We start from the raw sequence: 13,278 nt of genomic DNA, 5'->3' as shown, positions 1-13,278 counted from the left end.
GTCGGGCCCAGCCAGCGTACACAGGAGCGGGCTGCGGGCTGCGGAGAGGAAGAGCAGCGGAGCAGAGGTAAGCTCTCCACTGGACATGGAGCTCTGATAGCGACAGGACTGGGAGGAACTGCCCGCTTTGCCCACAAGGCCCCTGACCTCTGGGCATTATGAAAACCCACATCCCCATACTGAGAAATTAGAGGAACAGCCTGCTAGCGTGCTAGCCGTAGCCTGGATGGACACAGCCTGTCTGCGCTGACGGGCAAGCTAGCTTGTGGGTTAGCCGGTTAGCTACCACTGGCTGCTCTTTGTGGAGGAGGTGGTGGTGGTGGTGGTGTGTGGGGGGATATATAGAGACGATAGCTACAGTCAACCCGGGGAGGTTGACCCCGCTGTGGAGCCCACACAGCCCTCTCTGCCTGGACCCAACACCCAGGAGCGAGGCTATCTGCTGCTAGCAGGCAGCGCACGGGTTGTTGTTTGGGGCTGTGACTGTTGACCACATCAGCCGGATCTCGTTTTATTGACAGTCAGTGCGAGTCTGAACGTCCGTTAGTTCTCAACGGTTCTCAACGGTCTGCGGGTCCGTCGGGACTATATTTTACATCATTTCGTCCTCTCCTCCCTGTTTGGTCACACTGTGTTGTGATGCTCCTCTCTCACTGTCGCCCTGCTGCCTCGTCGCTCAGCCTAATTAAACGGGAGACAAAATGATACATGGTTCTCCTCCTAAATAATTCAGGAGTTAAATATCCTTCCGCCGAGCAGGATAGTCCTCGCACCAAAGTGATCGCTCTTCACGACGTGAGTAACGGAAAGTGATGCTTAATTCTGGGTCGGCGCATTAATATTTAAATTAACGGCAGTGCGTGGCAGGTGAGTGCTTCCGCCGCGTGTACCCTGTTCAACCCTGTCACCCGCTCTCTCTCTCTCTCTCTCTATATATATATGTGTATATATATATATATATATATATATATATATATATATATATATATATATATATATATATATATATATATATATATATATATATATATGTGTATGTATATATGTGTGTGTATATATATATATATGTATATATATATATATATATATATATATATATATATATTATATATATATATATGTGTATAAATATATATATATATATGTGTGTGTATATATATATATGTGTGTATATATATATATATGTATGTATATATGTATGTATATATATATATATGTAATGTACTGTGTGTATATATATATATATATATATATATATATGTGTATGTACTATATATATATATATGTACTATATGTATGTACTATATATATGTATATATATATATATATATATATATATATATATATGTATGTGTATATACACATACATATATATATATATGTATGTATATATATATATGTATGTACTGTGTGTATATGTCAAAAGTTTGGATATATATATACAGTAACAGTCAAAAGTTTGGACACACCTTCTCATTCAATGGTTTTTTTTTTTTTTTGTTTACTTTTTTTCTACATTGTAGATTAATATTGAAGACATCCAAACTATGAAGGAACACATATGGAATTATGTGGTAAACAAACAAATGCTCAACAAACCAGAATATGTTTTATATTTTAGATTCTTCAAAGTAGTTGAATGAGAAGGTGTGTCCACACTTTTGACTGGTACAGTATATATATGTATATATATATATATATATATATATATATATATATATATATATATATATATATATATATATATATATATATATATATATATAAAAACACAAGATTGTTAACTTTCTCTGTGATAACGACATCCTCTTTTTCTTGTATCCAGCAGTCCTCCATGGGATCCCCGAGGCGGGTTGTAAAGGCAGATTGGCTGACGTGATGACGTTACTGGGGGAAGCGGCTCTCCTGTGGGCTGACAGCTGATGGAGTCCCTGCTCCTCCTCGCACACACACGACTGGGGTCGCATGAGGAGGACACGGAGCACTGACATGACACACTGAACTGGACAGAAACGTGACTAACATCAACTGGAAGTTTTTTTTTTTGTGGGATATTTGTTTTTGATCAGATGACTGGAGTCTGGAATCTGCAGCAGTGGGTTTTCTAAGTAATTATCCGGTACTCTCATCTGTGGCCTTGTCGTTCAAACATCATCAACAAGGCAACTCGCTGATCAGACGCATCACAATAACTTGAATGAGTGCCTTTTGTTGGGTATGCAGCCCATTTAGTTATAGCAAATCTTCAATACGGCTTCGCTAAAGTCCACAGTTTTGTGACCTCATTTGTACTTTTTTTGGGAAGAGTTCACTGATCACCTTTAATTAGTATTGCAAATCACCGAGACAGCTGAGGGAAAGCGCAAGTACTATGCACCGTTGTCGCTGTCTCACATCCGACACTAAACAAGCAACTTCAGCGGAGGAGAGGTGCTCCTAACGGTACCGACCCCTCCGAAGAACCGTGCCACCTCCCTCCGGGTATTTTTTTTTAATCTAGTAGGTGTAGAGAGCTGCAGGGATGTTCGCCGCCGTGGAGCATGGCCCGGTCCTCTGCAGCGACTCCAACATCCTGTGCCTGTCTTGGAAGGGCCGTGTGCCCAAGAGCGAGAAGGAGAAGCCGGTGTGCAGGAAACGCTACTACGAGGAGGGCTGGCTCGCTACCGGGAACGGTCGAGGAGTCGTCGGGGTCACGTTCACGTCCAGCCACTGCAGACGGGACCGGCCGAGCCCGCAGAGAGTAAACTTCAACCTCAGAGGACACAACAGCGAGGTAAGAGGGGTTTAATGGGGAAATGCGTATTAGGGTCATTCCTGCTAAAATAGGGCACTCATTGTAAAGGTTTATATACAGACCCACCAAGCAGTAATAGTCCATTTCAGTGATGCTCTTCAGAATGGTGATCATATTTTGTTTATTAACCTTTTTTTTTTAAATATTCAAAATCATTACATTGAATTTTATCACAATTATGCCATAAGTGTAGGGTGCTCTTCTATGCTTGACTCTCAACAAGTATTTAAAAAAAATCTATTTAAGAAAAAACGGAATATCTTACATTTATTCTATTAAAGGCATAACAAGTACATACAAGTGTATTAAAAATATAGCGACACAGCATTTGTTATGAGTTACTTAACCCATCTACCCTTCCTCTAATTCAAACTCTACATGCAAATACATACAACATGTGTTTCTCTACATTTATCCCTAAAATGATAGATTATTGATCCCCCTTCAAACAGTCTGCTTAAACCTCCTTAGGCCCATACATCTGGGAAGCAGGGGAATGCAAATGGCTGCAAACTGTTTCACTCTGGGCTCACAAAAATGTGATTAAAGAATAGAGCCGTCGAAGATTTTCTTTCACTTTTTCCTTTTCACTGCTGCAGGTTCAGAGTCCTGCTAGTCCTTATACTTATTTAGGGCAGGTGTTTGTCAATGATCATCTTGTCTGGCACAAAGATGGTTCACTTTAGTTAAAGGGGTGTCAGAAACTGTGCCATGGCACGCTTAGAGTTTTAACTCTTTCTACAGCAGTTGATATCACTGTTTTAAATAGTAACTAACTAGCGTATTTGGTTAGAAGTAAGACCTGCATAGCTCATGGTTTGACACTGCTGCATTAGATGTCCCTGCTGCTCCTAGTCAAAACATTTCAGTGCTCCACCCTCTGGCATTGCTCTTATCTCTCATCATGGTTATACCCTCCAAAGTTTCCCATAGTGCACCGAGGGCCATTTTCTCTATCATTGGAAAGATCAGATGAGTAATGTCAAGGTCTATTGCCCGCCACGTATATGAATATTCCCGTCAGTATAGCAGTGCTGGCACAAGTAGATTGCAAACAGGTTGCGTTCTCTCTCTTAGTGAGTGTAGCTGTTGGTCAGATGGAGCGAGGTGCTGTGTCAGCATTCCATAAGGCAGCTGAGCGGAGAGTGGATGAATCCCTACAGAGAGTGACTGAAGCGCAGCAGAAATGTCATTTAACTCTGCCCACTTGAATGTGGTCCAAGTACTGAAATTTCCCTTTTATTATTTTGGTGCATGCAGTGTGGAGGAGGCTTAACCTATATAACTCAAATGTATCTGCTTTTTTCATATTTGAATTGGACTTTATGCTCCTATTTGGGCTGATTTAAATGTATTATGACAAATTGAAGCTCCCACTCGTCTGCACCTTTCTGTTTGTGCGTCAAAAGAATTGCATCCATAATTTTGCTTTGTATTAGCTTTGTGTTTCTAACTATACTCTAATGCTGTTTGGATAAATATTTGTGAAGTTTTATGCATCTATCAAAATGCTTTTCACTTTAAGCACATATGCAACTGGGAGGGAATTGCACACTTTCCCACTGCCTTCAGCCCAGCACCAGTAATGAAAGTAGTAATGTCCTCTCCACTTCCACTCTATATTTGATATGGAGCAATAAATAAATGCCTCGGGAAATGCAAAATCCATCACTCGTCCATCCTATGCATAATTTGGGGTTTCTGACAGTGGTGGAAATCACACTGCCTAATGAATTTTGTCAAGCTATGACAGATCTGTTCACTCGCCCACGTAATTTTCCATCCCAGGTCTGATGAGGAGAGGAGAGAATGCTGTTTGCACTTTACAGTCCAACATCATAGATTATGAGTGTGGTAATATAGTCTCCAGTTCTGTTGGGGTATTACAATATGTTAAAAACAGGTAAAAAAAACTCTCCTTAAACCAACATTATATCATTTGAAAATGTTTTAAAAATGCCATGTCAATACATATGGGTAACCTTTCCTCGTCACAAAAAGCTGCACGCTCAGCAGTTACGTCCCCTGACAGTCCTGTCCTTTAAACGTCAGCACTGTCATTGAACACCTGTCATCGCTGGTGATGAGCGTCCTCTCACGTAAATTAGCTCAAGTCATGTTATGAATGACTACACACAGAAAAATGCAACATGAACTCATCCTGTAGGAGTCCAGTCCTGCCAAGATCAATACTCATGCCAGCCTCCTTAAGTTTGGCCATTATTCCTGTTGATGTATAGATCCGAGTGTCCTGTGATCATTCTAATGTAAGTGAGCGTCTGAATGGATAAGTCTTTTGGACTCGGCCCAATACAGGCAATGTAGTAAAGTACAGGGCGGATCTTAAGCTGTCAGACATCTGTTAAGAAGAGGGCAGACGGGTGGAGGACCGTATCCCTGAGTGTTGCTCTGCCTTTTCCCAGGATAAAGGGTTTGATTTACACTTGGGTCCTCCCAGTTTGCACTCATTGCAAAAAAAAGCATCTTGGGTTGTGGTGAAACTCAGCTGTTGTCCTGTTGGAGCGCCTATTCCATAAGACTCTCATGATGTTCTTCAGATAATGAAAAGGTTTTGCAGGTCCAAGGCCTGTAACATATCTCAGATTGTCGTCCTCTGTGTCTAATTCCTCTTCAGCCAGGGTGAGAGAGATAATAACAAGGTAACAGCTTCAAAGGGAGCAAGGTGTGTGGTGCCGTGCTCCTTTTGTTCGGTCTCCCACAGCCATCTTTTCACAGTGGGTGTCAGAAGGAAACTAAGTTCTATTCAATGTTTTGTGTTTTTCATGGAGCTTGGTTGCTAAGCAGAAGGGCTCAGACTAAGTCAGCATACTGTTGTTATTGTTCTACTCAATATCAACTTGGAAGTAAACAAAATCACATATCTATAAAAGCTAATTTAATGTGTTTTTGTTGATGTGCTTTTAATTATTCTCCATGTCATCCATTCATTCTATTACTTTATTATCATAGTTGTGGCCCTATTCGATTTCTTATTAACTGTGTGGTTGTCTGACATATTGTTCTCAACTGGGGCTGCAACTGATTATTTTCATTTATTAACCTGCCAATTATTTTTTTTATTTATTTTAGAGACAAAGCTAAAGTTTTTTTAAATGACAATCCCATATCTCGAGAGCCAATGTGGCGACTTCAAACTGCTTTTTTTCTGACCATCAGTCAACAACCCACCAATATTCAGTTTACAATGATGTAGAACAGAGAACAGCTTGCCATTGATTTATTTAACATGACTGCTTTGGTTTCTGTTTTCAACTGATTTGAAGTGATTGATCATTGGGTTGATTGGATTATTGTTTTGTTGATAAAGAGTGTTTTTTCACATTATGGCTGTTACAATACTTTGTATTACAACACAAAATAAGTTTCTGTTTAAGTAACTTTCTTTTTTTGGACTAAAAATAAATCATCCAGACAAAAAAAAGTTGTATTGAAAAGAAAATGTATCCTCAAATGTCCTGATACTATTTTTAATACTTTTCTAAACAGAGCTTCTGACCTTTTTAACAGCTGGTGTTACAGTTGCATTACACAAAAAAACAAAATTTAAAATAGATGAAAGTTCCACGTCTCTCCAAGTGACTAAACTTGCGATCCAGCACAGTATCCCTCTGGGACGTGCATCAGAATAGATCAACGCCTCTTTTGACAATCCAGTGCTTTTCCCCCCCCCCATTCTAGTGCTCTCAGATGTTGAACAGACTGAGCAGATAGTCACTAGGAGTCCATTCATTCTCCATGAGAGCTGAACATCCGAGACAGGCTTGACAATGACTGTCATCATGTTGACAAGGAAATGATGGCCGCAGCACCGAGTTTGAAAAAATTGTCCGTCAGAATCCCATCAACTGCTAGCTGTGCCATTTGTCTTACGGCGCAGTCATATATACATGCTGTACTATGTGAGGGAAGTGCTTTTATTTCTAGTGAAAATATCAACTTTTCCAACACAGTTCCATTGTAGATTTTTTTTATTCTCTTGTCAGGTGGTTGCATGTTTTTTTCTTTAAAGTAATTATTTCAATTGTCAGTATAAAATCTTAACAGCTTGGTGTTTTATTTTGAAGATTAAAAGCCTTCTTTTGCTGCAACATCATTGGCTCTTAATGGCCTTTCACAAAGAATGCGACAACAGCACCACTGCCCTCTGAATCCGTTCTTTCCAATGACTTTCGTTGCATCGTGTACGCTAAACCCAGTGGCGAGCGCAATGCAAATCACGTCTTGTGTGACAGGCTCTTTATGTGTTCTTTATACAGTACGTAGTCACAGTTAGACAATAAAGTGCAACTCTAATTTCTTGAGCATTTACACTGTGAGAGAAAGTAGAACACTAATAAACAATCTGATGTTGAGACTGAAACCCCTTCTTAGTGATGGATGAGAAGTTTTATGTGTCTGCTGAAACTGTTGAAGACACCCATTCATACACCCCTCGCTACCATTCCCATGAGTCTTAGTGGTGGATGTTGCCCAGAGGTAGGAGTCCCACCTGTTGGTTTTCCCCTTTGAGGCTCTTCACTAAGACAGAAAGGGAATAATTGTCTAAGGCCCTAATCCAAAAGAGACAGGTGACCCCAGGGGAAACCAGCTCATGTTTACCACTCCACCATGTTGGTTCTACTCCCAGTGCTGCTTCTTTGGGGTTGTTGTTCTCTCAACATGTTTGACTTTAAAACTCCATGTGGTCTGTGCACTCTTCTAATAATGCCGCTGATCATCACAGATCCGAGGGAATTAATCACTCTTAGATGAACCCCACCACCATTCCCGCTCTGACTCATTTTTTTTCGCTCGTGCAGCATGACGTTTTCATGCTTTAAAAGTTGTTTCCTGACGAAACTTCATAAATAAGTCAGTTTAGATGGCCTAGTTCAAGAACCAGCACTGATCCGGGACATGCACAGTTCTTTTATATGGGCAGGGAGGAGGAAGAGGATACTGGATGACTTCTGTGGTGCAGTGCAACTAACTTGTCTGTTCAGATTTAATATGGACCATAATAATGGACTGCATGACAGAAATAATGCAGCATCATTTTTCCTGCCCTACAAGCAGAGGAAAGTTAGAGTAAAGTCATCACTTTTTATGGGCTGTGCTGCATTTCTGCCTCTCACTTCATCACCACCTTTGTCCAGACGCTTGTTCCATGTGACACGTGTTCCCTTGTCTTATTAGTCGTCCTCCCCCTCGGCATCGCAGCTCTAAATCCTCCTCTTCCCTATATCATGGTCTCCTCCCCTGTGCTGGTCACTATTCCACCTTTACATGTCTTCCGTTAAAGCACTTTCTTCTGCTCTCTCTTTGTCTGGCCTCTTGACATTAGAAGTCCTGCTCTGGCTTGAAGAGTACGCAAACCTTTCACCGCATTAAAATGGTCTCACCAAATGTGCTTAGTGGAAATGGCTTTAGTGTGCTAATCCATCCTTGGAGAGGACATGTTGCATAATAGCTCGGCTGCTCGAACAGATCCAGGTGGACTTGTCTGCTCGCTGGAAAATTTCAAAGAGAGACAGCGTGGCCTGTACAGTGCAGGACCTTTCTGCTATGAGCGACGTTGTAGTCAACGATCAGATTGACATATCTAAACACCAAACTGCTGTGAAGACAAATAAATAGAGTTTAAGCACCAGACTGCTCTTCTTATGTGTGTCATTTTGTATGCTACTTTATGTTTGCTGTTTTTGTTTCAGAGAGGTTCAGTATTTACCTAACACAAACGGACACATTTCTCCTCTCGTTCTGATTCTAACGCAAAGCACAGTGTTCGATAGCAGTCAAAACTTGGAAGCACCATGGGAAAACGTATGCAAATTTGGTATAAAAGAGATAATTTAGCATCAGTTACATCCTTGAGACATTATTGTAAGCAACTAATATTTGTGCAGTGTGCATGGACAAACAGTGAAGGGCTTATAATTATCATTCTATTTATCTTTTGACATTGAATCTGATGCAAAGTCAGTACCGTATCAGCCATTTACTCAGCAACTGTTCAAGAACAGCGTAGGGAGGAAAGATAATAATCAAAACATTAAATACTGAATTACAGGATTTTCAAGCATTTAACTGCTCTGAAAGGTCAGTATGTCCACCTTGCCAACACCCAGAGCCACGGTTTGCCTGCTGGTTCTTTTCTTAGGCTTCTCATCATTCACACCCAGTGATAACCAATGTAAATGCTATTATCGGATATTGGTATTGATCAAGGGTTTATAACTTATCACATGCTTGCTCCACTCATAAACATTTCAGATTCAACCTCCACTGAAGGTCCCGTCCCGTTGCCCTTTCCGTCACGCTGCAAATCACTCCGGCCCTTCTTTGCCTATTCTGGCTTCCTTGCTTTTGTATCAGCACAATGCAACGCTCCTTTAATTGAGTTTTGCGTCTGATTTAATATCACGTCAGAGCCAGAATCAGAGGAGATGGTAGAGGGGGTTGTTCAGAGAAAGGGGAGAGTCTCTCCTTCCTGCTTGCTTGCAGTGCATCTGATTTTATTGTCGGCCAGGTGGTCTTGAATTTCTAGTTGTTCTTCACTCATTAGTCAAGTGTGAGTGAAATTTTCAATGTGTGACGATGATTGCTAAACAGAAATAAACCACTTTATTTTATAATAGGTGTAACTATGACTTATTTTGTAGCGTATTTAGATTATAAACCCTAGCTTTACTGAGTGCATGTGTACTGCGTGTGTAGTTTCATCGTGCTGCATGCAGTGTCATTTGGATATTTACATGTATAGATGGGAGCAAAACAAATAAATGTGACAAAGCGATCTTAAGCTATACTGTTGAAACATTTTGGTCCTATTCCACCAGTCCATCCTACTCGCTTGTAAACTTAAAAAAAAAATCCTTCGTGCCAGGGCCTTGTGTTGCCATGGACCCAAGTGCTCACGACTGCACCACTGTGACACTGCACTGTCACAGTGTCCTCTCACTTCTGCTGACTCCTATGTAACCCAAAGCTGTCCCTTGATTTGATTTAGTCTTCTCAGTTAAGTTGCTGGGGTCAGCTCAGCTCCCAGTCTCCAAGTCCCAGCAAGAGGCCAGGGCTGCAGTGACAACAGCAAGGCACTGCAGGAGCGAAGACGCTGCCAACTTCCCAAGGAGAAGTTGTCAATGGCCATGTGCCGGCCAAAGGGCAGCATTAAAGGGATCGTAAACATGTAGTCTGCTCTTCTCTTACTAGGTATTTGTTCGCCTGGCTTGAAGTATGTGGCTTCAGCTGAGATGCACCGATTGCAATTTTCTTGGACTTTTTTTTGCGATTACAAAACCCATGCCAATTCTGACTTTCTTTCTTTCTTAGAACTACAAAATAAGGCATTCATAATCACGCTGATTACTCTGATTTTACAATATAATATATTTGAATGGCATTTATAAACGCTTTTTTCCTGATCTAAATAAGTTGCTTAATTTGTTGCTTCTAGTGAAAAGGTTGATAAATTGGCGTGTGGGGGTGGATGTGTGAGTGTGGGTGGCTGAGATTAAAGTTGTTTACTGTCTGTGCCGCTGTGCGTGCGACGTGAACCATCTTGCGCCGCATATGTGTAAATTTGATCATGGCCACTCATTCTGACCAGTCGATGAATCTCTAGGCTTTAGGCTTTGTCACGCTGCGTTGTTAAAATGTCAAATTCTGTTATATGTCATTCTAAGTTACTTTGAATGGGCCTTGAGCACATGGGCATTAATTACCTGCTGCATAGTGTTTCATTTTTTTCGATACTTGTCTTTGACCATGCAGCACGTGATAATCAGAGATGATGAAGATCAAGTTTGTGTGTGTGTTTGTATATGTGCATGTGCCAATTCTTGCCAGTGATCCCTGTGGCCCTTTGCTGTCCTGTGGCTTCTCACTCTTATCCTGTCTGTCTCCATGTGACGTCTGATCTCCCGGATCGCTGCGTCACAGCGAGGTGCTCAGCTGTCCCCCTCGCGGGATGCCTGACCAGCTCACACTAATCTCCACGCTGAGCTAAATTTACACACACACACACACACACACACACACACACACACACACACACACACACACACACGCACACAAATTATTCTCACCTCCATGAGGCTGCAGATGAGTGTGCACAAAGGCAAGAGACAGCATGTGTAAAACCTATGCTAATTTTGTCTTTTCTTTTGTTGTTCTTTGGCCCTTCTTTGTTAGTTTATGCATAGTGTATGAATGATGTTAGAATTCTGAAAACTGGAGCTTCTACCTGATCTAACACCTTGTGTATAAACTGGCTGGAGCTGTATTAGGTTGTATGATACCATCCGGAAAATCTATTTTGCTCACCAAAGGTTGCAGACCGTGCATGAGTGGAGTAACAACACCGATTTGTATTCCCCCAATGAAATCCTTGAGCATGGAAATTTGTTATCTTCGCCAATACCACTGCTGAAGCTTGTCAGCTTTGCGCCCACTGAGCACTGTAAGCTGCATCAGGTGACTGCTGTGGCTGAATGATAGATGGCAGGACGTTTTAAATGCCCCGTGATTATGGTCTACTCAGTCAGAATGACATAGCTGCAGACCTGCAACTGGGCAGGTCTAGTTGTGTCCTCTTTCCTGTGAGTTTGCCAGCTGGTACACACCTACAGATGCAACATTAGGATTTATACCACTGGGATTGGGAGTGAAAACACAGTAAATCTGACTCACAGGACACCTTATTGCTGAGGGAGCAGGGCCAGGAGAGCGATGAATCCCACTGTTCACTCATTACGCTGGAGGGTTGCCCATGGTGTATTCATATAAACATGTTTGTGTGGGACAGATCACTTTAAGTGTACCTAGGATAACCCTGTTTATTATCACTTCAGACATTTAACAGTACCCAATGCAGTTGCTGATGGGGAATAGTTGAAAAACCCTGTAGAATAAATGTGATCGGTTGAGTTACCTCAGCATTATTGCTGTTATTGCATAGAAACCACTTCTACTGGAAAATGTTCACATAATTTGTGTTTAACTCTGTTTTGAACTTGAATTTATAGGAGCATTACTCATGTGCATTGCACTAAAAAAAAATGCTTTCTAGATAATTTACTGTAAAACCTGGATTAAAGCTACCTGGGATTTCTTCCACCAAATACAGGAGATTATGAAACTAACTCCAGCCTGGCATCTGACAATTTGTCTCCTATTTTCTCGAAATTGGAGTCTCATGGTCAGGGTAGGTGTTGTGGCATTTGTTAATACTCCGGCACATGCCAAAGAATTGGAGAAACGCATTTCCAGAAAGTTAAGGGCCTGGGGGCAACACTTTTCCCTTAGCTATTATTTTCAGTGGGTAAATTGACCCACTTGACCGCTCTCTAGCATTATAAACCATCACCTTTTTCCTTTTTGCTAATTTGTGTTTGTTATGTAGCTTTTTAGTTTTGCATTTATATATACACACACATACACATTTTCTCCTTTATCACAACTGTACTTTGGCCGCGAGTTAGGCTGTGTCGTCACTTTGAGCTTCACAGCGGCTCTTCAGAAACCTTTGGGTGATGTATTGGAGACTACGTCCATATTTTATACAGTCTATGGGCGCAAGAAGAGAAGTTAGAAACAAGGGTTGTATTTAAAAGTTCAAAGCTTCATTTATAATGTTGATAATCCAATTATTATTATTATTATAAATGACTTAGGCTGAGTGTCCATATAGAGTTATATAGCGCCAGTGTCTATTTGTCAGAACACTCTCCCGCTTGCCACACCAGACATTCAAGGTTTCATTCAAAACCTCAGTAGGTTTCCTATGTAAAGATGCTGTGCTGCTGACTGAGATTACTCTAATCGGCATGCATGGGAATAAATAATAATATAATAGGTTTGTGTATTTCTCGCTTTCCCCCTGATGGTGTGAACAGCTGGTGCACTGTGCTGTGCTGCACTGTCTTGTCTGTCCGTGCGTTGTCAAAGTTATGAAGATGTCTTTGGTCAGGTTTTAAAGTTTATTTTTTGTAAAAAGAACAGATCGGCAGACCAGTCTGGCCTGATTGACGGGCCGCATTTGGCCTGGAGGCCACCGGAGGGAAAATAATTGTTTACTTTGGTTTTTTTACTTTTCTGTACCCTTCTCTTCTCAGACAAACAAAAGTAAAACAAAAATGTTGTGTGAACGTTTGATTAATAATTAATAACACCTGTTCAGCTGGAGCACTGACAGATGGACTGTGTGTTTGTTACGGGGGTTGAGGAGGGGGATGGTGTTGTTGGGGAAAAAGAGCAAGACTGTCTGGCTTATCCAACTCTCAGCCACTGATCTGTTGGACTTGCACTCAGAGAGCGTAAGCCCCAGTTAAACCTTCCCTGTGTCGTGTGTTTGAGCGTGTACAGCCCGCGTGCTTCACTCAGCGAGAGCAGAGCTGCTCTCTGTTGAGGATTATTCCGCTGGGAATAGGCTGAGTCACGCTATAGAAGACCATGCAGATAGACGCACAGGGAAAGGGGGCTGG

General features: G+C 41.4%; 1 protein-coding gene across 1 annotated transcript in view; it reads left to right on the top strand.

Moving 5' to 3' along the window:
- tulp4a (TUB like protein 4a) overlaps nt 1-13,278 on the top strand; it is a 29,899-nt gene continuing 16,621 nt past the window's right edge. Inside the window, exons 1-2 of the mRNA XM_054618937.1 lie at nt 1-67; nt 1,826-2,773. Coding sequence (XP_054474912.1) covers nt 2,522-2,773 — 252 coding nt within the window. The 5' untranslated portion in view covers nt 1-67; nt 1,826-2,521. The remainder of the gene's footprint in view (nt 68-1,825; nt 2,774-13,278) is intronic.

This window comes from Anoplopoma fimbria, chromosome 18, assembly GCF_027596085.1.
Source record: "Anoplopoma fimbria isolate UVic2021 breed Golden Eagle Sablefish chromosome 18, Afim_UVic_2022, whole genome shotgun sequence".
NCBI lineage: Eukaryota > Metazoa > Chordata > Actinopteri > Perciformes > Anoplopomatidae > Anoplopoma > Anoplopoma fimbria.
The sequence above is the reverse complement of the archived record's forward strand: the minus strand, read 5'-3'. Positions and strand labels throughout refer to the sequence as shown.